The sequence below is a fragment of the Lepidochelys kempii genome, chromosome 1, assembly GCF_965140285.1.
Source record: "Lepidochelys kempii isolate rLepKem1 chromosome 1, rLepKem1.hap1, whole genome shotgun sequence".
In the NCBI taxonomy this organism is placed as follows: domain Eukaryota; kingdom Metazoa; phylum Chordata; order Testudines; family Cheloniidae; genus Lepidochelys; species Lepidochelys kempii.
In genome coordinates, this window is record NC_136380.1 from 58,109,383 (window position 1) to 58,133,219 (window position 23,837).

Consider the following 23,837-nt stretch of genomic DNA (forward strand, 5'->3'; position numbering starts at 1 on the left):
CAAATGTTTCAGAGTTATGAGCAACCTCCATTCCCTAGGTGTTTGTAACTCTGAGGTTCTACTGTACCATTTCCCCCCTCCAACCCTCCATATATTTAGCAGGTGTTTAGTTTTAGATTAATTAGAATAGTTAATAAAAGCAAAGGATGTGATATAGTTATGGACAAAGAACCTCATGCTTTTTATTTTTTTTCACGGTGGTAATGTTATAATGTGTGTGGCTGATGCTTTTGCACAAAGTTTTTCTCCATTTATCTTCTATCCATAGATATTAAAGTAAAGCGATCAATTAACACCAAAAAGGATACGTAGAATTTATGCAAAGGCAACCTCGTTGCAGTTGCAATCAGCAGCATGTCTGGTAACATCTTTTTCATAAGGGTAAATTTAAATCAGGACAAAACACTGGACAGTAAACTGTAGGAAATATTCCTACATTTGCCTCTGGGGATGGACTAGATAACCAAATATGAAATAACATGACTTTAGAGGAGGAGAAAAAGTCTCCTGAGGGAGTATATATTTCATGATCTTTTAGGGTTTTATGAACACAGACAACATCTTGCTTGCTTAATTTTAGATATTTTCAGTAGCAACAAATTCTTGTACAAAACTACCACCAAAACCAGTACTTCCCTTAATGCAATTTTTATCAAGTAACATTGCTGTTGAAACTTGTACAGTCAACCAGAACTTCCCCATTCACAAGCTCCAGTGGCAGGTTGGGGGAAATAAGGAACCCCAAGGACACTCTAGATCCTTATCCACCTGAAACAGACTGCTAAGTGAGAAGGGGGGAGTTCTGTAAAGCTGGAAAAGAAAATGACATCCGTCACTGCATTCCCCGTTGCGCTTAACTGTCTTGAAATGTATTGGAAGAGGTGTGTTCAAATTCATCCCCTCAAAGTTGTGTATGTCCTTCTGCCACCTTTATCTTTTACACTGGAAATATGTCCCATATTTTTGACAAAATTTGGATGCTCCTGTTTTGGAATAAGTAATTGAAAAAAGTGCCATGTTTATACTTACAGTACCAGATCTAGCTCATAATCTTTAAATTAAAAGAAAAAGTCAGTGATTTGGTTTTAGCTAGGGTTGGACAAGTCCTATTTCTTCAGAAGAACCTAGTCGCGAAACTAAACATTTTAGCTCTAAACTATTCAGATATGTATCTCTCTCTTTTCATGGGCAGGTATATGCGTGGGGCTATAACAACTGTGGTCAGGTTGGATCTGGATCTACAGCAAATCAGCCAACTCCTCGCAAAGTCTCAAATTGTTTACAGACTAAAATGGTGGTCAGTATTGCTTGTGGTCAGACCTCCTCTATGGCTGTAATAGACAATGGTGAGGTAAGCTTTCTCCACTAACCTCATAATATAATACATTTGTTGTCCGATTATGACTGCATAGAGATGAGAAATGTTGACATGGAGAACACTTCAGTTACGGAATATACATCAGTAACTACTGTGGAATTTTATGGTCCACAAGAAATACCTTGGTGTAACTGTTCAATGGTCACAGCTTGAGCATGAACAGTAGGAAGTATCTGTTAAGGGAGAGTTAATTGCTTACTTGTCCAATCTGTTAACAGGGTTTTTCACTTAACAAAATTCACAGAATGGGTTACTCTTTTATAGAAGTTATTTTAAGTCTCCACCTCCTAGTTACCATTCAGGTGCCTTCTGTGCAATAAGAAATAACTTCCAGATGTGGCTCAAAGATTGAGTAACCAGTTTCCAGTCTCTAAACGATATATTGATCTGTTTGTATTGTAAAGTGGCTTCTGTATTTTTGTAACCAGAGAAAATAGAAAGTCACAGGCTCTGAAAGTCTGCAAATTTATAATACCTAGTTCTATAAGACTATGAGAGTGGCCATACAAGGTCAGAGCAATGGTCCATCTAGCACAGTATCCTGGCTTCTGACAGTGACTGGTGCTAGATGATTTAGAGGGCATGAGCAGAACAGGGCAATTTATCGAATGACCCATCCCATATCATCCAGTCCCCGCTTCTGGCAGTTGGAGGTTTAGCAACACCCAGAGCATAGGGTTGCATCCCTGACCATCTTGGCTAACAGCCACTGATGGACCTATCCTCCGTGAACTTATTTAATTCTTTTTGATCCCAGTTATACTTTTGCTTTTGACAACATCCCCTGGCAATTAGTTCCCCAGGTTAACTGTGTATTGTGTGAAGTAGTACTTCCTTATGGTTCTTGTATTACATGTTACTATCATGTACCCTTCTTAGTCATTTCTTTTTCTAAGATACAGTCCCTGTCATCTTAATCTCTCCTCATGTGGAAGCTGGTCCAGATGCTTAATTGTTTTTGTTGCCCTTCTTTGCACCTTTTCCAAAATAATCTTTTCTGAGATGCAGTGACCAGAGTTGCATGCAGTACTCAAGATGTGGGTGGACCATGGATTTCTATAGTGGCATTATGATATTTTCTGTCATCTTATCTATCCCTTTCCTAATGGTTCCTAACACTGTTCAGTTTTTTGGCATCTCAGAATTACCGCTTTTTCTTGAACGGTAACAGCTAATTTAGACCCCATCATTTTGTATGCATAGCTGGGATTATGTTTTCCAGTGTACATTACTTTGCATTTATCAGCATTGAATTTCATCTGCCATTTTGTTGTCCAGTCAACCCAGTTTTGCCAGATCCCTTTGTAACTCTTTGCAGTCAGCTTTGGACTGAACTATCTTAAGTAGTTTAGTTTTGTTTCATCTGCAAATTTTGCCACCTCACTGGTTTAATCCTTTTTCCAGTTAATTTATTAATACGTTGCACAGCACTGGTCCCAGTACAGAACTTTGGGGGACCCTGCTATTTACTGCTCTCCATTGTGAAAACTGACCATTTATACCTACCCTTTGTTTCCTATCTTTTTAACCAGTTACTGATCCATGAGAGGACCTTCCCTCTTATCCCATGACTGCCGCCTTTGGTCCAAGGCTTTCTGAAAGTTCAAGTACACTATATCCATTGGATCACCCTTGACCTCATGTTTGTTGACCCCCTCAGAGAAGTCTAATAGATTGGTGAGGCATGATTTCCCATTACAAAAGCCATGTTGACTCTTCCCCAAGAAATTGTGTTCATCTGTGTCTGATAATTCTGTTCTTTACTATAGTTTCAACCAGTTTGTCCGATACTGAAGTTAGGCTTCCCAGCCTGTAATTGCCAGGATCATCTCTGGAGTCTTTTTTAAAACTTGGTGTTCCATTAGCTATTCTGTGGTCATCTGGTACAGTAGCTGAATTAAAGGATAGGTTACATACCACAGTTAGAAGAAAGACCAGTAGTAGTTCTGCAATTTCATATTTGAATTCCTTCAGTGAATTCAATACCATCTGGTCCTGGTGGCTTATTACTGTTAAATTTATCAATTTGTTTCAAAACCTCCTCTATTGACACCTCAATCTGGGATAGTTCCTCAGATTTGTCATTTAAAAAGAACATTTCAGGAGTGAGACTCTCCCTCACATCCTTTGCAGTTAGGACAAGATGCAAAGAATTTATTTAGCTTCTCCACAATGGCCTTGTCTTCCTTGAGTGCTACTTTAGCATCTTGATCATTCAGTGGTCTCCCTGATTGTTTGGCAGGCTTCTTGCTCTTGAAGTACCCAAAATATATAGTTTTTGTCTTTTGTTAGTTGCTCTTCAAATTCTCTTTTGGCATGCCTAATTATACTTTTAAACTTACCTTGCCAGAGTTCATGCTCTTTTCTGTTTTTCTCAGTTGGATTTGACTTCCAGTTTTTAAGATGTCTTTTTGTCTCTAACCACATATTTTATTGTTGGTTAGCCATGGTGGCAGTTTTTGGTCCTCTTGCTGGTTTTTGGTTTTGTTTTTTTGTTTGGGATATATGTATAGTTTGAATCTCTGATGGTGTTCTTAAAAAGTTTCCATGCAGCTTGCAGGCATTTCACTTCTGTGATTGTACCTTTTAATTTCCATTTAACTAGTTCCCTCATTTTTGTGTAGCTCCCCTTTTTCTAAATTAAATGCTCTCTTCCCCAAGAATGTTTAAATTTAACTACATTGTAGTTGCTATTACTATTGGTTCAGCTATATTCACCTCTTGGACCAGATCCTGTGTGTCACTTAAGACTAAATCAAGAATTGCCTCTCCCCTTGTGGGTTCCAGGACTAGCTGCTCCAAGAAGCAGTCGTTAATTATGTCTAGAAATTTCATCTCTGCACTCCATCTGAGGTGATGTATACCCATTAATATGGGGATAGTTGAAATCCTTCATTATTACAGTGTGTTCTGTTCTCTCTCATCTCCCTGAGCTTTTCACAATCACCATCACCCTGGTCAGATGGTCAGTATTATATTCCTACTGTTGTAATCTTATTATTCAAACATGGAATTTCTATCCATAGAGATTCTATGGAACAGTCTACTTCATTTTAGATTTTTGCTTTATTAAACTTTATGCTTTCTTTCACATATAGTGCCGCTCCCAACCAGCATAACGTACTGTCATTCCTGTATATTTTATATCGTGTGCCATTGATTATTATCATTTCAACAAGTTCCTGTGATGTCTATTAATCAATATCCTCATTTAATACCAGGTGCTCAAGCTCACCCATAATAGTATTTCGACTTTTTGCATTTATATACAAGCACTTTGTCAATTTAGTGTTGTGCCTTCATGTGATATGATTAAATGGGACTCTCTCATTTGACTGTTTCACTACAGTTCCTACCTATATTTTATCAACTTTTATCCTCTCCTCTTTACTAAGATATAGACTCTCCTTTAATAAAACCTTCCCAAGGGATGTCTGTCCAAACCATATGCTCCTGCCGTACCTTTCCCACAGCTTTGTTATGAAGTGCATTTCATCAGAAGCTCTCAAAGTGCCTAAATAACGCCTGTCTGTACTTCAGCACTTTACATTTACAAAATGCTTCACAGACATCCTCACAACAGCTCTTCCCACAGTTTTATACAGAGTTCTTCTTAATTGAATCATAGAAATGTAGGGCTAGAAGGGACCTCGAAGTCAAGTCCAGCCACTTGTGCTATGGCTGGACCAAGTAAACCTAGACCATCGCTGACAGGTGTTTTGTCCAACTTTTTTCAAAACCTTCAGTGATGGCGACTCCACAGCTACCCTTGCAAGCCTATCTCAGAGTTCAACTATCCTTCTAGTTTGAAAGCTTTTCCTAATATATAAGCCAAATCTCCCTTGCTTCAGAGTAAGCGCATTACTTCTCATTCTACCTTCAGCAGACATGGAGAACAATTGGTCAGCGTCTTGTTTATAACAACCCACAGTATATTTGAAGAGGGGTTATCAGGTCCTCCCCCCCTCAGTTGTTGTGTTTTTCTCAAGACTAAATATGCCCAGTATTTTAATCTTTCCTAAGAGGTCTGGTTTTCAAAACCTTTTATAATTTTTGTTGCTCTCCTCTGGCTGCTCTCCAATTTGTCTGCATCTTTCCTAAAGTGTGGCATCGGAATTGGACACCGTACTCCAGCTGAGGTTTTATCAACGCTAAGTGGAGCAGGACAGTTACCTCCTATGTCTGTCATACAACACTCTCTTGCTGATACACCCCAGAATGCTAGCCTTTTTTGCAGCTGCATCAAATTATTGACTCCTATTCAATTGGTGCTCCTCAGTAACCCCCAGATCCTTTTCAGCAGTGCTGGCACCTAGCCACTTATTCCCCTCTTTATAGTTGTGCAGTTGCTTTTTCCAGTGGAATACTTTGCACTTTGTTGAATTCAGACCAATTCTCCAATTTGTCAGGGTCATTTAGAATTGCAAACCTGTCCTCCAGAGTGCTTGCAACCTTGTGTCATCTGCAGATTTCATAGCATACTCTCCGCTCTGTTATCCAAGTCATTAATGAAAATATTAAATAGTTCTGGACCCAGGACTGATCCCTGCAGGAACCCACTGGACACTTTTCCAGTTTGACACTGAACCACTGATAAATAATCTTTAAGTAGTCTTTCAATCAGTTGTGCACCCACCTTATAGCATCCCATATTTCCCTAGTTTCATTATGAAAATATATTGATTTTGACAGTTGCACGTGATATTACATCTATTTCTTTCCTTCCCTATCAATCAGGCTAGTAACCCTTTCAAACAAGGAAATTAAGTTTATTTGGCATGATTTGTTCTTGAGAAATCCATGATGGCTATTCCTTATAAGCCTATTATACTCCAGGTGCTTCTGAATTGGTTGTGTAACAACTTGTTTCAGTATCTTTCCAGATATGGAATATGATTTTTTTCAGTGTAACTTCTAGTTTTTCTGGTTGCAAAGATTGCATTGATACATATATTTTCCTGAGTCTGTAGCTAGAAGGATTGAAACTACCACACAAAGTATAAATTTATTTATTCATCTTAATAGGGTATTAAATGTGAAGCTTATTTATGATAATCTAAAAGCTCGTATGGTTAAACTTCCATTTAATACAGTGGTCCTGTGTACTTCAATACACCATGCAATCCCATTAGTTGAATTATGTCTCCTGAGTGGAGTTCTAGTGTTATCTAACTGCACTTAGGGATCCCCAAAAAGTTTGTAATGCAGCCTTGCTGGAAGCAGCCAATTGGATATCTGTTTCACTTTGCTTCAGATACCCCAGTCCAAGAGCACAGCATCACCAACTGACGGATGGGGCTGTGAGGATCCTCAGTCTTTCCAAGGTTTTAGTTTTCCTGAGAGACTTGTGGATAATTGGGTTGCACTGTACGTGTGCTGTTCTGAAGTGTCTATCCTAATGAAAACTAGGAGTAAAGTAACAAGTTCAGAACAGTGAAGTAATGGATTACTCTGCTGTTGGACATACCTTAAGTTGATCCATTGATCAAGATGGTTGCTTTACAGTTCTGTCCACTAAAAATATTAGACCAGCACAGTAAGACTGATGTGTGGGATTTTGTGGTATTGTATGTCTTCTGGGAAACTAGATCAGTACGGTAAAGGCAGGCATCTTTTAAAAAGCAAACTTTCCTTTAAAACCTGGAGAATAGAGAAGTTGGAGAAAATGATCAAATTAATATAATATGCCCTCCTCTCCATTCCCCTTCTTCTTGTTAGGTTTGTGAAGATTTGACATTATCTCAAAGGTCTTTCTCCAGACTTCTATTGTCTCTGGTTACAACTCATATTTTCTGTATTCCTACAAACAGAACAGGTAGCTTAATCTTTGTTTTTCTTAAACTAGGTATATGGCTGGGGTTACAATGGTAATGGGCAGCTAGGTCTGGGAAACAATGGCAATCAACTCACACCTTGTAGAGTGGCAGCATTACATGGTGTATGTGTACTTCAGGTAAGTCCAAAGTAGAAGTAAACCATGCATTAATATTGTATACATCTCCAAAAATTTAACCCAGTCTGAGTCATAAGCACGTTTCTAAATTCAGGATTTCAGTGTTCTAGTTCTTTTAAAATCTATTAAAGCTGAAAGATTGTGGACAATTTTTGTAATGCTTGCTTTTGTATAACCTCGTGAATGTGTCAAAATGCTTCATTGCTGAATAACCTAAATAAACTATGCATACAATTTGTCATGCAGGTACCATCTCTATATATTGTGGGGCATGATGAAGTGAGGTATAATGGGCAAACTTGTAAGGAATGATCAAGAACAGGGAAACTAAGAGGTTCAAAGGATTTGTCTTAATATCCTATGTAGACAGTGGGTTAGGAGTGAAAGGCTAGCGAGAAGTGTCTTACCGTGAAAGCTTAGGGCTAGGAGTCAAGAGATCTGGGTTCTAGTTAGGACTGTGTCAGACTTTTGTATAACTTAGGTTAAGTGGTTTTGTGACCCCACCCAATTTTTTTTCTCCATTTCTACAATAGATAACCACCCCCCTTACAGGGCTGTTCAAGTCTCAGTTCATTACAGTTTGTAAAGAACTTTGAGATCTTGGGATGAAAAGTTCTGTGTAGTTGTCTAGTGTGAAAGATTCAACCGTTGTTTCTGGAATAATTACTGAAGTTTGTAACTTAGAAGTCAGAGAGACTACAAGGGGATTCTCCAAAGAAGTCCAAGGTTAAAAACCTAGGACCAATTGTTTAGCTATTGTGGACAAAGAATGCTAAACTAGATTTTTTTTAAATCTATTTATTAAGTGAAGAATTAACCAATGAATACTAAATTACCAGTACTTGGGGTTTTCTAGTACTTATTGCTAATGTATTTCATGTTAGCTTTAAGTATCCTAAATGGAGACTGGTGGAGGTATTTAACGTTGTTCAGTCAGATTAATGTAATGAGTGTAATAATTTTGTCTTCCACTTGTAAATTTACTTGCAGATTACCTGTGGCTATGCGCACACACTAGCCCTAACAGATGAGGGTTTGCTCTATTCCTGGGGAGCGAACACTTATGGGCAGCTGGGAACTGGCAATAAAAGTAACCAGCTAAGTCCAGCGCAGATCATGGTGGAAAAAGAAAGGTAACGTTGCTACAGCTAACCTATTTCTAGATTGGGTTGTGTGAGCATGCATTATGCAGTCTGTTTGTAGCTCTAGAAAGGTGTCTTGCTTTGAGTACTTGTTCCTATTGTTTCTTAATCTTTTACTATACCATACTCTTATCCTACCTTTTTTTCCCTCTAAATTCTGGACAGGGCGCTTTTGGTATTTGTAGTGGCTCCTATGCTAACCTTTGAAAGTATGTATATTCTATACATATCTGGTGCAGAGATGTAATGGACAAGGAGGCCAAATGTTAATTACAACAAGCTATTCCACCAATGACCTCTCTAATCAAAACATTTGGATTATATGTGCCAAGTTGTTATACTACATTGATTCCTACATTTGAAAAAAATGCCTGGTATGTGGTGATTCACTGGAAAGTCGGCTGTCTGAGATTCTGTAGTCAAAGCCACCAGTGTGTTCAGTAAGTTCCTCTTAACTTTGAAACACTTGGACTTATGTCAATTTTTAATAAGTGGTCTGTTCTCATTCTACCTAGTTCTGTTTGTGTAGTTCTCTAATGGGCAAACAGTCAGCATCTGGCTGCTTTTTCTTTATACAGCTAAATTTTCCATTTGGGAAACCAAGGCCATTCATAAGATGTCTTTGCATCTTATAAATGTGAGGTGGCAAAGCTTCTCAGTACTGAGCCTGCTAAAAGTTCAAAAAACTAAAGATGGTAGAAAATAGTGTGTTTTGTGAAGTACTTCTTGAAGTGATAAAGAATCAGAAACCAAATTGGATGATGGAGAACACTGGTGGAAGGAAAGATAATACAGAATAGGGTTTTATTTTTTCTTAAATAGTGGTTCAGGTGAGGTGCATGGAGAACTTAAATTCAGAACTGATCATGTCTTCAGGCATGTGTGCTTTTTTTTTTTTTAAAAAAAAAAAAGTCTTCCTTTCAGAAATATAAAGTGGATAATGCCTTGCTAATGATAAAATGGAAAAAATGTTCCAGAAAAAGCAATTTGTGGTACTAAATTGAGATGAATCTATCCTCCCCTACTGAACTTACCTGACTAGTCTTTCTTGGAGTTAGTGCCTATGTAACAGTGTTTTCCGGTGGGATATATTTTAATGCTTGCTGCTCCTGTTGGCTATACATACTACCCAATCTGCCGTCTATGCTAAATGCTACTAATAGAGGCTACTAGCAGATCCTGTTGAAGCGGCGTGCCATGCTGTCCCAAGGAATAAGTATGGTGTATCACTGAATTTGGGTTTTACATCCAGGGTGAAGCCTAATAGCTTAAAAGGAAGTCTGAGTTAACCTGGAGATGCAGCCTTGAAGGAAAGGATTTGAGTGCAGATGTCCAGCAGGTAAAGGACCTCTATTTATCAAAGAAAGAAAAGGTGATGTGCTTAGTGCTCTACAAGACACATGCCACCTTTGACCATAGGCACTTACATCCTAGAACAAGGACGCAGATAAGGCAAGACGAAAAAATAGGGTAGTGTCTGTGTTGGTGGAGTCCAGTTGGGGAAACAGGTAATCGAGGCCACAGTGGAGTCATACATGGATTTGAAGGCAAGGAGTGGTTGTGACCTCCGAAGGAGAGGAAGAATTATTAACGGAACTTAATCATTTTAATGTTGAGAGAGTTTGCTGTTGGTGGCTGGGATGGGCAGTCCTGGTAAAGATGAGGTTATAGTAGTGGTATTGTGGGGGGGGGTGAATTGAGAGTGAGAAGAGGGAGCATGCTAAATTGTTGTAGTTACCAGCTGGTGATCCTATGTGATGCTCCAAAATCTTGGTGTCTGATGGGTCTTAATACTATTTTAAAGTGAAACAATGATTGTGTGTAAAATAATAACTTGTTTTCTTTGTAAATTAGGATTTACTCAATACTTAATTTGTGCCAGGGCTGAGCCCTGGCACCTGTCGGCTTGGCAGTTCATAGCCCCGGTACCTCTGGGCTTGCTGCATCAGTTATGAATGTAAAACAAGTTGCTTGTGCACCAGCACCACTTTCATTACAAGTTAAACTCTGGATTTACCACTGGAAGTACCAAAATTCAGGATGATTTACCGCCTGATACTCTGTGCTGAAAGACCAGTTTTGCACTATAATCTGATATTTGTGCTACTCCTAGATTGTCATATTGGGATACTGACTTTTGATATACAGAAGAAAAACTGCCAGAAAATATGAGAAATTGGGTTTTATTGGAAATTTGTCTGTCCTCCGCTGACTTCTTCTTCTTCTTTTTTTTTTTTTTAAATGCGGAAAAAACCTGAAACCCTGGTATGCATATTTTTAACATGGGAGGAAAAACAAGAAGACCCAGCTTATTTTAAAACTAACTCTAGAACTTCCCTCCCAACTTTTCATTTCTGTGGCATTGTTCACCAGCTGAACAGAGATTCTGGATACGTCTTTGCAATTCTTTTAACGGGAATGTGATTCTTCTCTGTTTGTATATAATCACTTCAGATAACAGTTTAGGGATTATTTGAGCAAAGGGAGAACAGAATCTGTAAGAGTACAGCAGCACCTACAGTTCTTTAAAACAGTGTGGACGTAGGTTTTTTTAAAAACCGTGAAACGATTTTTTTTTTTTTTAAAGAATGTGCTTATTGAATAATGTGAATATTTAAAATGATGATCCTGTCAATTTGTTGTTTTCCAAACAGGCTTCAAACACTGGGGGAGGGGACTAAATACAACATGAGGCCAAAAATAAAGGCATGTTTTACAGCAGGCTATATCTGTCTAACTATCAGAGCCCATCCGAAGAGGGACTGGGAGATTCTTTAGTGAAGTATTTGAAGTGCTTGCTTCAAAAGGCATTTTCACTGGTACTAATAATTTAAAATGAGAGAACTAGCTCATAAAAGTGCTGTTTGGAGACAGAAGGCCTGGAACATGCACCATTAATTTGGGAATAGTTTTCCAGGCTACTTCTCAAATCTTGTTTTGTTACAAAATATAGATGTTGTAATTTCTTCATGCTTATCCATAGATTTTGCTTATGTGTACTGCGATATTTGGCGATGGCTCTTCATTTTAGAAATCTCTGCCTGTTAAGTGCCTATTGTGGGTGAGGTCTGAAGAATGTTTCTTGAAAGACTTGTGAATATCACTTTCTGTAAATGTCACTGTAATCTGATATTGCATTGGCTTATATCTCGGTAATTTAATACTGAATCTGGTTATGTGAAGGTTGTTCAGTTCAAAGTGATATCCAGCCAAAAGAAAACACAGGACTACAGGTAGCATATTCTCTGCTTTTCCCACTAACACAATTAGGTTGTCTTTAATTTTATGCTTCTGTGGTTTTAAATATACGTTATAGACAAACTGCGTTTTCTTTTGATTTTTTTTTCTATTCATAGGGTTGTAGAGATTGCAGCCTGCCACTCTTCTCACACTTCTGCTGCCAAGACCCAAGGTGGCCAAGTGTATATGTGGGGCCAGTGCCGTGGCCAGTCTGTTGTTGTTCCTCACCTCACTCACTTCACTTGCACTGATGATGTGTTTGCTTGCTTTTCTACTCCTGCTGTGATGTGGCGCCTCCTTTCAGTAGGTGAGAGCGAACTGGCACATGTTATGCAGTGCTACAGTACAAAAAATCTAATGCTTGTATGGAACAGATTTCTTGTTTTTAAATATTTGCACCTTCTGAAAATGTGCTTTCTTCTTAGAACCTGTATATTCTAGTGGGGCAGGAGCTCCACGGTAGTGAAGGGTGAAACCAGCTTACTGTTTAGCAATCAATGTTTAAGTGCTCTAAAAAGCATGTGCACTTACCATTGTCATGTATGCGACTGGACTGCTAGAAATCCACCGTGGGAAGAATAGAATAGTCCACTGTGCTGCTCTGCTTGCATGACTCACAACTCAGCATAGAGATGAAGGGTCTGTGTTTCCTTTGGGTGCAGATGCACCTCTCATATCACACCATGAGCAGTGGCAATTTCCTGCTACTAATCCCTGCACCAATCAGCATAGCTGTCACTAATGCAGGGAAGGGCAGTTGGAGCGCACTCAGATAAATAAAAGAATAGCATTGTGGGGCACAGCACACCACATGAAATGACAACTTACTTAATCATCCTTCATGCCTTCTCATTGTAGGGCAGCCTTGGCTGAAACATACTTGCAATATATTCCAAGGGGCTCTTGCCAGTTCATGGTGGGCAGAGTTAAGGTTGCTAAGCTCATAGTTAGGTTTCCTGCAATGCCACAAGTCTCTGAAAGCTTGTGCTACTACTGACTGTTGTACATATATTTTTTTTTATAGGTAAATGGAGGACTTCAATCCCCATTAATCAAACACCTTTCAGAAATGCTAACATAAGTTTTTTTGGGGTTGTTTTAAAAAGTAAATCTGACTTTTTTTTTTTTTTTTTTAAGTTATTTTTTGGAGAGCAATGTCAGCTTGGGCACCACAGGCTCATAATACGTGAGGACACTATTTTTTTTCATAGTTCGGTCCGATGTACTGCACTTCCTCGCAGGAAGGTTAATCTACATTTTCCAGACCTCCATAGGATCTGTCCAAATGCTGAAGAAACTCAGTTTGGGAGTTTGCTCAAGTGGACAATTTTAATAGTTTTCCAATAGTCTTCCAGTTTTAATAGTTTCCTTGGTAGCAGTTGCAAGGCTGTTGTACCAACCTCATTTTTCATGACACACTTATCGGATGTTATACTCTCATAATTGGCTCATAAAATGGGTGCTGACAACACTGAACCTCAGTCAGGACTACCAACATAGATCTGCCAGACACTTACTTCCTAAACATGACATAGTTACCCAGTGACCCATGTTTTCTTGACTAGCCTGTTTAATTAAGCCACTCTGCAAATGTATGTATTATTAGGCAGAATGTATTTTGTTTTCAAAACCTTTTGGTGTTTTTTTTTTTTAAGAGCATGAAGACTCCTTAACAGTAGCTGAGTCTCTGAAGAAAGAGTTTGACAGTCCAGAAACCTCAGACCTAAAATTCCGCGTAGATGGAAAATACATCCATGTGCATAAAGCTGTTCTAAAAATCAGGTAGTGTTCATGTTTCATGGCTTCTTGGTCAGCAATCCCTCTACTGCATAGAGAGCAACCCGTTAACTTGTCGTCTCAGAGAAATCCATCTGCAGTGCTGTCAAAAGTGAAGGTGTACTTAGACTTTTTAAGACTGTTCACTATTATTGAAATTGTTTAAGCTTGTATTTTGGACTGCTTGGAAGGATGAGGTTGACACACAGAGATCTTTAGAAATGAGGGGATTTGTCTGAATTAGTGCGTTGTTGTCTTTCTATTTTTCATGGACCAGTAGCTGTCGTAGAAATCTCTCAGGTAATATCACCACACAGTTACCAGATCTTTTAAAAAAACAAAGATAAGTAACTAAATCGTTAATTGCACTGACTTTGAATACACATGAAGGAGACATGCTGTTTTTACATTTTATTTCTCTAAGTCTAACTTATTAGAATGAGATTGTTACATACTAAATTTGAGAAGGGGCTGAACTGAAATACCAGTTCTTAACATTTTCTGTGTGTGGATCAATATCCAGACTTCACAGCAAGGGCCTATTTCTTTATTTAAAAAATTACTAAAGCCTTTTATTAAATTCCATGTGTACAAAACTTAATTCTTTCAAATTCTCATTTGTTGTATCACATACAAAATAATTGCTTTATTCTCTTGATGTACCAATATTACTTGCATTTGATGTACCCCAGGATTGGGAAGAGAACATACCCTTTTGGTATTTAACGACATTTGTATTTAGAGATCTTAATTTATTGTAGAGAAAATGAAGGGAAGCTTTATTTCAAATGGTCTCTAATATAGTGTTCATGTATCATATCAAGGTATGCCAGATAAATCTTCTGCCTTTCTGTTCTAGATGTGAACACTTCAGAACCATGTTCCAGTCATATTGGAATGAGGACATGAAGGAGGTGATAGAAATAGACCAATTTTCTTACCCAGTGTATCGTGCCTTCCTTGAGTACCTATATACAGACAGCGTTGATCTGCCACCTGAAGATGCTATAGGTAGCAACAGCCTTCTTTGGCCAAATTACATGATAAATCCAGTGATTCGATAAATGGACAAAAAAGTGGGGGAGTAAATGGTGCATGTTGGTCTTAGGACCACACATATGATCGGTTTCATTGTGATTACTTTTAAAGTGCAACTAAAGTAAACTCTTAACGACTTGCTACAGAAATAGTGCTGTGTAACTCTGAATAAATTGAGCAGCAAGTATCGGAGAGTAAAAGGTAGAGGAGGTGTTTACATTTCTCTTCTGAAATAAGCATTCATCCCTTTTGCTAAATGGAATCAATTATGCTTTGAAATGACTTCAAGAAAAAAATTCAGTTACTCTATTCTACTCGGTATAGTCCCTGTAATGAGGTAATTTTTACCCAGCACAGTGGACAAGCTCTGAGTTAAATTCTAGCTTTTATAGCAACAGTTTGTGCACTTGATACTTTCCCTGTTCAATAAGCAGGGCCCCTATCTTGCAAGCACTTACACATGTACTTAACTTTTATGCACGTGTGTAGTCCTGTTGGTGTCAGGGGAACCACTTATGCTTAGGGATAAGCTCCTGTGTAAGCATTAGCGGGATGGGGCTTAAAGTAGTGAAAAGGCCTCTGTTTGTTTTTGTATGTCAATGAAGCTGCTTTTCTGAATAACGCCCAGTTTAACTGAGATGCTGTTGCGTGTTGGGGCATGTCTATGCTGCAGCTAGGGGTGTGCTTCCCAGCCTGGGGAGGCACAGGCATACACTAGCTCCACACAAGCTTGCACTCCAAGAATAGCAGTATGGACCTTGTGGCCCTGGGTGGCAGCTTGGACTTGCTCAACCCCTTGGTCCTCATGTGAGTGATTAGCCTGATTCACCACCTACTCCGCAATGTCCCCGCTGCTATTTTTAGTGTGCCACTTCAAGCACAGCTAGCCCGTGTCTACCCAGGCTGGGAGGTAGGCTCTCAGCTGCAGTGTAGACAGACCATACTTCACACGGAGAATGAAGACTCAGCCCTGGTCTACACTAGGACTTTAGGTCGAATTTAGCAGCGTTAAATCGATGTAAACCTGCACCCGTCCACAGGATGAAGCCCTTTATTTCGACTTAAAGGGCTCTTAAAATCGATTTCCTTACTCCACCCCTGACAAGTGGATTAGTGCTTAAATCAGCCTTGCCGGGTCAAATTTGGGGTACTGTGGACACAATTCGACGGTATTGGCCTCCAGGAGCTATCCCAGAGTGCTCCATTGTGACCGCTCTGGACAGCACTCTCAACTCAGATGCACGATTTGTTTGCCATTGCTCTGACGCAGGGAGGGGCGACTGATGACACGGCTTACAGGGGTGGCTTACAGGGAGTTAAAATCAACAAAGCGGGTGGCTTTACATCAAGGAGTATTTCAGGCAGGACTTCACGGAGGGTTCCAATGAGAAATGGTGCACCTAAGTTATTGTTCTTATTGGAACAGGGAGGTTAGTCTGGCCTCTGATTGATACATGGCTAGATTTACCTCGCTGCACCTTCTCTGTGAGTGACTGCAGTGTGACCTAGAGGAATGAGTCCCCTAGACGGGGGGCGGGGCGGGGTTTGCAAATGAGTACAAAACAAATCTGGTCTATTTCTTGTTTTGATGCACTCCATCTATCTTTTACATCTTTGGCTGGCAGCAGACGGTGCAGAAGGACTGCATGCCATCCACATCTCATGGCTGCTCGGCAGAAGATGGTACAATAGGACTGCTAGCCATCCTCATCTCTTGCCTGTCCAGCAGAAGATGATGCAGTAGGACTGCTAGCAATCCGTATCGCCTGCCTGCTCACCATAAGATGGTTCAATAGGACTGACTGCAGGACTAAAGAGAATGACCTGATCAGGTCACTCTAAATTTAGTCCCTGCGCCCATGTCTGCCCAGGTGCTCCTGATCGACCTCACATAGGCGACCAGGAGCACCTCGGACACAATGATGATGGCTACCAGTCCTGTTGCACCGTCTGCTGCCACAAGGCAATGGGTTGCTGCTGCTGTGTACCAATGCAGTACCACGTCTGCCAGGACCCAGGAGACATACGGTGACAGTGAGCTGAGCGGGCTCCATGCTTGCCGTGGTATGGCGTCTGCACAGGTAACTCAGGAAAAAAGGCGCAAAACGATTGTCTGCCCTTGCTTTCACGGAGGGAGGGAGGGAACGGGGGCCTGATGATCTGTACCCAGAACCACCCGCGACAATGTTTTAGCCCCATCAGGCTTTGGGATCTCAACCCAGAATTCCAATGGGCAGTGGAGACTGCGGGAACTGTGGGATAGCTACCCACAGTGTAACACTCCGGAAGTCGACTCTAGCCTCGGTACTGTGGAAGCAGTCCGCCAAGTTAATGCACTTAGAGCATTTTCTGTGGGGAGACACACTCTCGAATATATAAAACCGATTTCTAAAAAACCGACTTCTATAAATTCGACCTAATTTCGTAGTGTAGACATACCGTCAGTGTGGAGCTTGCCTTGATGCTGTAAAAGCAGAGTTTGAAAGTGGCTAATATAATGGCATTTTAATTTCAGGACTTTTGGATTTGGCTACATCTTACTGTGAAAACAGATTGAAAAAACTGTGTCAACACATTATCAAGAGAGGAATTACTGTGGAAAATGCATTTTCATTGCTCTCTGCTGCAGTGAGATATGATGCAGAGGTAAACTTCTAAAGATTAAACTCACTAAATGGACTACCTCTTTTTGACCAGAACCATGGAGCATAGCAGACAGCTTTTAATCTCCATTTTGATTTGAGGGAAAATTGCTCGTTGCACTGAGAATTTGAACAGTAGGGTTCTGGTGCTGTTCCTTGGACTTTGTAGCCATTCTGTTCAGAGTGAAAGCCATATCTTTGTATTAAACTTTTAGTAGACGACAAATTAACTAGCACGTTATATCTATATATACACACACAAGACTTATTTAATCAAGCCATAGAATGAGGCACAATATAAGTAACTTTCATATTGTCTAGTTCATGGTGGCCATTTTACGCTGTTTTGCTTAGCTTCATAATGCATCGCTCCATGTTATCTGGAAAAAAAATTCTGTGCTGAAAACTTTCCATCTAGAGGCTGAAAATATTACCTTGCAAATAAAGGGCAGGCTTTAAAAAGAAAGCAAAACCTGGAGATTCTAAAAGTCCTGCTGATTGGTTTTAGAACACTAATCTTTGCTTAATACGTTTAAATATGTACACAGTACAAGTTGCAGCTTTTTAAATCCTCTTCATGTGTTTGGGATTTTTCTTGTAATATTATTGATGGGAGGGTACTGACAGCTGCGTCCAAACTTTTGTTAACAAAGTTGTTTAGAAGTAGGTGACATAATAGGCATCAGATGGATCTATTTGCTCCCTCTTGATTTACACTTGAATATAGACATAGACATCAGAGTTTTTGGTGCCATGGAAACATCCATTATCTTGTACTCAGGGTAGACTGATTTAAATCAAAGCAATTTTAATCAGCAATTTAAATCAGCAAGCAGGAAACTTTGATTAAATCATTGATTTTAATCTTGTTTTGCATTTGTACTTTTCTTTCCTAAAGAAATTGAGTCTCACTGGTTGGTAACTATTAAATGTTGATTTGCAACTAAATGTAGCCTTTACACTAAATGTGGTACTTTCTACTCACCAGAAAGGTACATGATATAGATATCCACATTTATTTAAGAAATTATGTATCTTAAAATAACTGTATTCTGTCTTAATTTTTGCCTTTTAATAAGTTAGAAAATGGTGAATGATGCTTTACATATTTCTTAGATTTTTTTATTCAATAGATTAATTTTTTAGTCATGACTTTGTGTCGAACTGCATTTGGTTGGAAGTCGGAATGCAATTAAAAACATACAAACATGGTAATTTAAAATTGCTTTTCATTAGTTAAATGAAACTACCTTAAATGTGCTAGATGCATAAGAAAATATAAGTTTCTATCAATACCTGTTTTGCATTTAAAACATTGATTTATGCAACAAAGATAGTATCTGTAATTAGTGAAATAAACTGTTCTCCTGGTGACCCATCTCCTTCAAGATTTTAGAATTAGTAGAACTCGTCCTCTCACCTGGTTTTTGTTTTTCTGGTGTATGGTTTCTGAGGGCACAAACAATGAATTAGATGTTGAGTAAGTGGTGTAGCCATTCTCATGGCAGTTCTTATTCATAGATTGGAAGAGGAAAACAATATTTCCTGTTTTTTTCCAACTCCCAATCAGTGTCTTGGTTTTGAAATAACCAGGCATTGAGCTGAACTAGCTGAACAAACTAAAATGAATAATTTCCTCTGTACCTGTAATTCTCTACTGCTGTCAAAGCTGGTTTAGCGCTTCAACAAACTGGTTATATATTGTTTAGCCAGTGACTTCTACCAACTCACTGGTTTGGCTTTTTTTAAAGGTTTGGCAGCAAATATGTACTGCTTTAATATTTGTATTCAATTTACAATTATTTTAATAGACTATATTAAGTTTAGGCTTTTAATATAGGTTGTCATAACTTTATATATAATTTTAAATACACTTTTCTTTTTAAAAATAACTATTTTTCATTTAAATCAGTTTTAAATTAAATAGGCTTATCTTGACTTCTTGAATTTATTTTTATCCTCCCTGAATTTAAAGTGCATTTTCCTTTTATGTAGTGCGTAGTTCCTTTAAATATTTGGGAACCAGAGACTACAATTCTTGAAATAGAAAGACAGTTGTGTCTGGGTATTCAGGCATCAAATGTTTTTGGTCACATCCAGAATGACCATATCCAAATTCTTTAATTATTGAACTGATAATGGAAATAAGTTTATTTCATTATATTTAACTTAACAACAAAAATCAGATTACAATCAAAGTACAATACATTTCCAATCCTTCCATGTAAAATCTGTTCCTACAATGGAATAAAATGGCAGGAAGTAAAGCTCATCATGGAGCCAGCTAACTGAACTATGAAGTCAGATAAGTGGTATATGAAGGGGAGATAAAAATGACATTTTTCTCATTATGAAGTTAATATTTAACTATTTTGCTGTTTAATCAGATCAGCTGGCAGACTACTCTCCTAGGGTCTGCAGGTCCTGAAGGTATTTACTTGTTGATTTCCTTTGGCATTTGTTACTCAGACTAGCCTTTGTTACCAAATGTGCAACTCTGCTGCAGCTTGCTTATTTTCTATAGGTTGTTCACTCTTATGAAAGAGTGTGTTGCTTCGTAGATCACACATCACGTGCTTTGTAGCAACCAAAATGCACATATATATCCATGCGCCGTTGTGCGTTCCTCAAAGCTTAACAGCAATTCTGTTAACAGATGAAGTTATCTCAAACCTTTTTGTTTTGGAGATAATAGACACAATACAGAGCTTTTTATTTTAAATGGAAGGTTATCTATTTTAATTTCACAAAGGCAGGTGTGACATCCATGAATGTGGTTTGGGAGGTGAAGGTGAAATAGTCCTGCAGAATGTGTTTCCCATGTGCCATCATGATTCTCCCTTTTAAAGAGTGGGGGAAGAAACCGTTACTCTGCTGCAGGATGTACGTTCTGCCTTTTGCTAATTGAGGTTTGTGTACACAGTCTGCCTTACTGATTGTCAGGTGTAAAAGCTAAACCAAAGAAAGATGGAAGGCACTGCACTGTGGTTCTGAGCTTTTCTTGGGCATCTACAACATTCAGAAGACTGATTTTGAAATGTCTCTAGAATCTATAATTACATATGCAGTAAGCTAACTGGCAAGTTCAGATGACTTTAGTAATGAAGTTAGTTCCTGGGATGTCCTTTCTCTAGAAAGCATCAGTTAAAACTGCATCATCTATTTAAAATACTTCCATATCATGAAATTATATACTTTTCCAGTACTGAGGGTGCAGTATGTTTCTCTGGGATTAATGACTGGCTGAATTGTAATGGCCAGAGTTACACTGTAGGTCCAGTTTCTCCCTGTAGCTAACTAATCACTGGAAGTATCTTGTGCCTCTATCATTTATACTATATACACTGAGGTTTTACTTTGTGATCCAGTGTGCAAATATGACTTATCTAATTTTTCTGCAGAATTCTGAACTTTCCAAAGTCTTATTGTAATGATAACACTGCTTGTATTTTTGTTACTCTGACTTGGAGTATGGGAATCTTATTAATAAAGTACTGTAATACAGTAAATGTGTACGTGATGAATTTTTATTTAAAATCAGTTTAGTCCATTTGTTATGAAAATTCACAGCTATGTTCGGCCTTTCATAAACCTGTTTCTTATTACAAAGACACAACACAAGCCAAGACATGCATGCAGCTCCAGAGATCCTAATCTTAAACCAGTGCATTTTCTGTATTGCTGTGTCAAGAAATGTTGACTTGGTGTCAATGAGCTAACTTTCCATCCTGGCCTAGAGTGCAGAAATGCAAATATGGCTTTACCTAATCACACTTGCATATTGTACGTGGCTTGACTGTCTTTAAAACTATTTTATATGTTCAGTAGGCTGGATACTGAAGTTAGACGAGACTAGATGGAGTCTGTCACATTGACGTTCTACTCGATGGGGAGGCGGGATGGAGGGGGAAATACTTAAATAGAATGCAGTAGTCCTTACTATAACAGATTATCTGAACCTAGAATTGTAGCATGAAAGAGAATGTTCCTTTCTAAATGGAACAGTTGTCTACTTTAATCATCTGATCATCTGGGGTTTATGGCTGACTTTGCTGTGGGCTGCAGAATTAGTAACTCTGTGTGTAATATTAATAATATTAATACCTCTGTGGGTGCAGTGTGAGAATTGTTTGAGGCACTTTTTGATCTTTAGATGAAAGGCACTATGTAAATAGTTAGGCACTATATAAATAGTGGGTCAGACTTTAGTGAGGCGTAGAATTAAAGTATGGGACTTGGGCTGCCTTGTACCCAATACATTCCTGCTAAATATTTTCATGAGAAACAAATAGAGCCATTTCAGTACAGGTTTATTCCTAGTGGACATAAAGGTGTCCTGCATGAACTTTACAGATTTCTTTAAAGACCTCTCCATCTAGATATACTATGCTGTAATTTGCTTTTTCTCTAAACCAGTGCAACATCACTCCATTAGGGAAACCAGTGCAACTTTGTATTTAGACCGGGCTTTAATGTGGAAATGGAAGAACTGAATTTTCTCAATGCAGTCTTGGGTATCATTTTTCAAAGATGGCTTTTACTCATCTTTCCATTAGCTGTCAGTGGAATGTAGATATAATTTCCACCCTGGATGCTTCCTCTGAAATAGCTAAAACCAATCTAGTCTACAAACACTCTTAACAAGGGTAGGGGAAACTTTTGAGGTGAGATAAGGCAGTTCACTCTGTCTTAAGTAAAATATACTAGTTTGAATAGTACATGGCGTCTCAAACTGAGAGTTGTGAACATGTTTGAAAGGGTCAAGAGCACCTTCTTTTCTTTATGGCTAGTTTGGAGGATCTATTTTTTTGTTGCAATGTGGGGCACGATATGGAATAGGTTGAGAACATCTGGGAAAATGTATTTACGTAGCTCTCTAATCTGTTTATAATTCCACTGTAATTACAAAAGATATGTAAAAGCATTTGAGCCTGGTTCTAAATAGTCTCTTATGGTGTAACCAAAGCTAATAAAAAGGCTTTTTTGTTTTGTTTTGTTTTGTCTAGGATTTAGAAGAATTCTGCTTTAAGTTTTGTGTCAATCATTTGACGGAAGTGACACAGACTACAGCGTTTTGGCAAATGGATGGCCCCCTGCTAAAGGAATTCATTGCTAAAGCCAGTAAATGTGGAGCCTTTAAGAACTGAAACACATGGCTGTAAGTTTTGGATGACGTAGGGTTGTACCAGTCATAGTTGGTTTGCTGTATTCATGTGTAACAGGCTTGTGTAACCCTGCAGGTGAAGAAAAACAAACCAAACCTAATTGATTGCATTATATTGGGGTTATAAAACTCTCTACAGAAACTGCAGCAAATATTCTGTGTGCTGTATCCATGTTTTTAAAAAAGTGAACTGTTGCAAGAGATGCAAGTCAGAAGGTTAACATTAACTCTCATTTGGAGAGCTGGAAAACTTCATGTTGCTGTTTTTGAGTTTACTGTACTTTTGAGGTGGGGAAAAATTGAAGCAGGAGGATGGTTTTGAGTGGTGATGAGAGGATTAATCATTTGGTGCCAGGAATTGGGATTTCTTAAATTGATCTGTTGGGACCTCCAGGGAATTTCAGCATAGGCTGAACTGAGCCATTGAAACATTTCATATAAATGTTAGCTCTGTAGCATTACCCTGAAGGAACAAACAGGACTGATTTCTTTGTATTGTGGTTGCATGATTATGAATTTGTAACAATTTCGCTATGTATAAATAATCAAATGTATTCAAGGCTTAGAGGAAACTGCAGAAGACATAATGTCGCTACAAAATATGCTCAGAGCAAATTTACTAATCGAGTTGGAAGTAAAGCTGCCCATCGGGGATACCTTAACATGCAAATGGCAACATATAACCTAGATGTTCAAACATTATTTATAATAGTCATTGAAGGACATATTGCCCTGTTTTGAGGTCCAAATAAAGTTAATTAGGCTATTCTAAATAAAAGAGCAAACTGTTGGAAAGGTTTTTTTTGCATTGGAGTATTATATAAAAAACTTTAAAATTACATGTAATAAAATTACACTTTTTTCAAATTGTCTGCTGTAAACTCTTCTGACTTGAAGAAATGTCATTATCTTTTATTACATCTACCACAGAATAAAGTTACAAATAGTGTGGCAAATGTGTATTGACAGAATCCAGTCCCAGTCCAGCTTTACATGCCAAACAAGCGGTGCTACACCTGCAATCCGTACTTCAGGAAATAGAAAAGAATTTATCCATGTACATACTTGGCCTCCATCAATGGTAATATGTCTCTCTCAAATGTCAGTGAATTTATCATGACGCTCCCATGAGGTCAGGGCTTAAGTGTTTGGGAAGTGCCTAGCACATAGTGGATGCTATTTTAAATAATTAAAAATAGTAGAAAAATATTATGCTCATTTCTCAGAACTGAGGCACAGTGACTACCTGCCCATGGTCACATAGAAGAATGTGGCAAAGCAGTGAACTCAGAGCTCTGAAATCCAAGTTTCAATGCTTTAACCACAGAACCATCCTTCCTCTCTGATTTACGACAACTCTCTCGCATAGCGTTGCAGAGATCAGTATACCTGGCTTTTATCATTATTGTGCCAAATAATCTTTGGCGTGTGATATTTTGCATTGTGGATTCTTCTTCTAAAGTAATGCATTTAACTGCCTCAAAGAATTTATTTTGCAAGCCAA

The 23,837-nt window shown here is 38.5% G+C and overlaps 1 protein-coding gene across 10 annotated transcripts in view; it reads left to right on the forward strand.

Moving 5' to 3' along the window:
• Nucleotides 1-23,200, forward strand: part of RCBTB1 (RCC1 and BTB domain containing protein 1) — a 48,827-nt gene extending 25,627 nt beyond the window's left edge. For 7 of the 10 annotated variants that reach the window (XM_073343627.1, XM_073343636.1, XM_073343655.2 and 4 more), the window contains 8 exons: nt 1,193-1,351; nt 7,224-7,331; nt 8,322-8,464; nt 11,830-12,020; nt 13,369-13,495; nt 14,349-14,500; nt 17,043-17,173; nt 22,176-23,200. In XM_073343627.1, the coding sequence (XP_073199728.1) occupies nt 1,193-1,351; nt 7,224-7,331; nt 8,322-8,464; nt 11,830-12,020; nt 13,369-13,495; nt 14,349-14,500; nt 17,043-17,173; nt 22,176-22,316 (1,152 nt within the window). In that variant the 3' untranslated portion in view covers nt 22,317-23,200. Of the gene's footprint in view, nt 1-1,192; nt 1,352-7,223; nt 7,332-8,321; nt 8,465-11,829; nt 12,021-13,368; nt 13,496-14,348; nt 14,501-16,155; nt 16,609-17,042; nt 17,174-22,175 lie in introns of those variants that run through there. The other 3 variants (XR_012158856.2, XM_073343689.2, XM_073343681.2) reach the window with 3 other exon arrangements.
• Nucleotides 23,201-23,837: the final 637 nt, after the last annotated feature.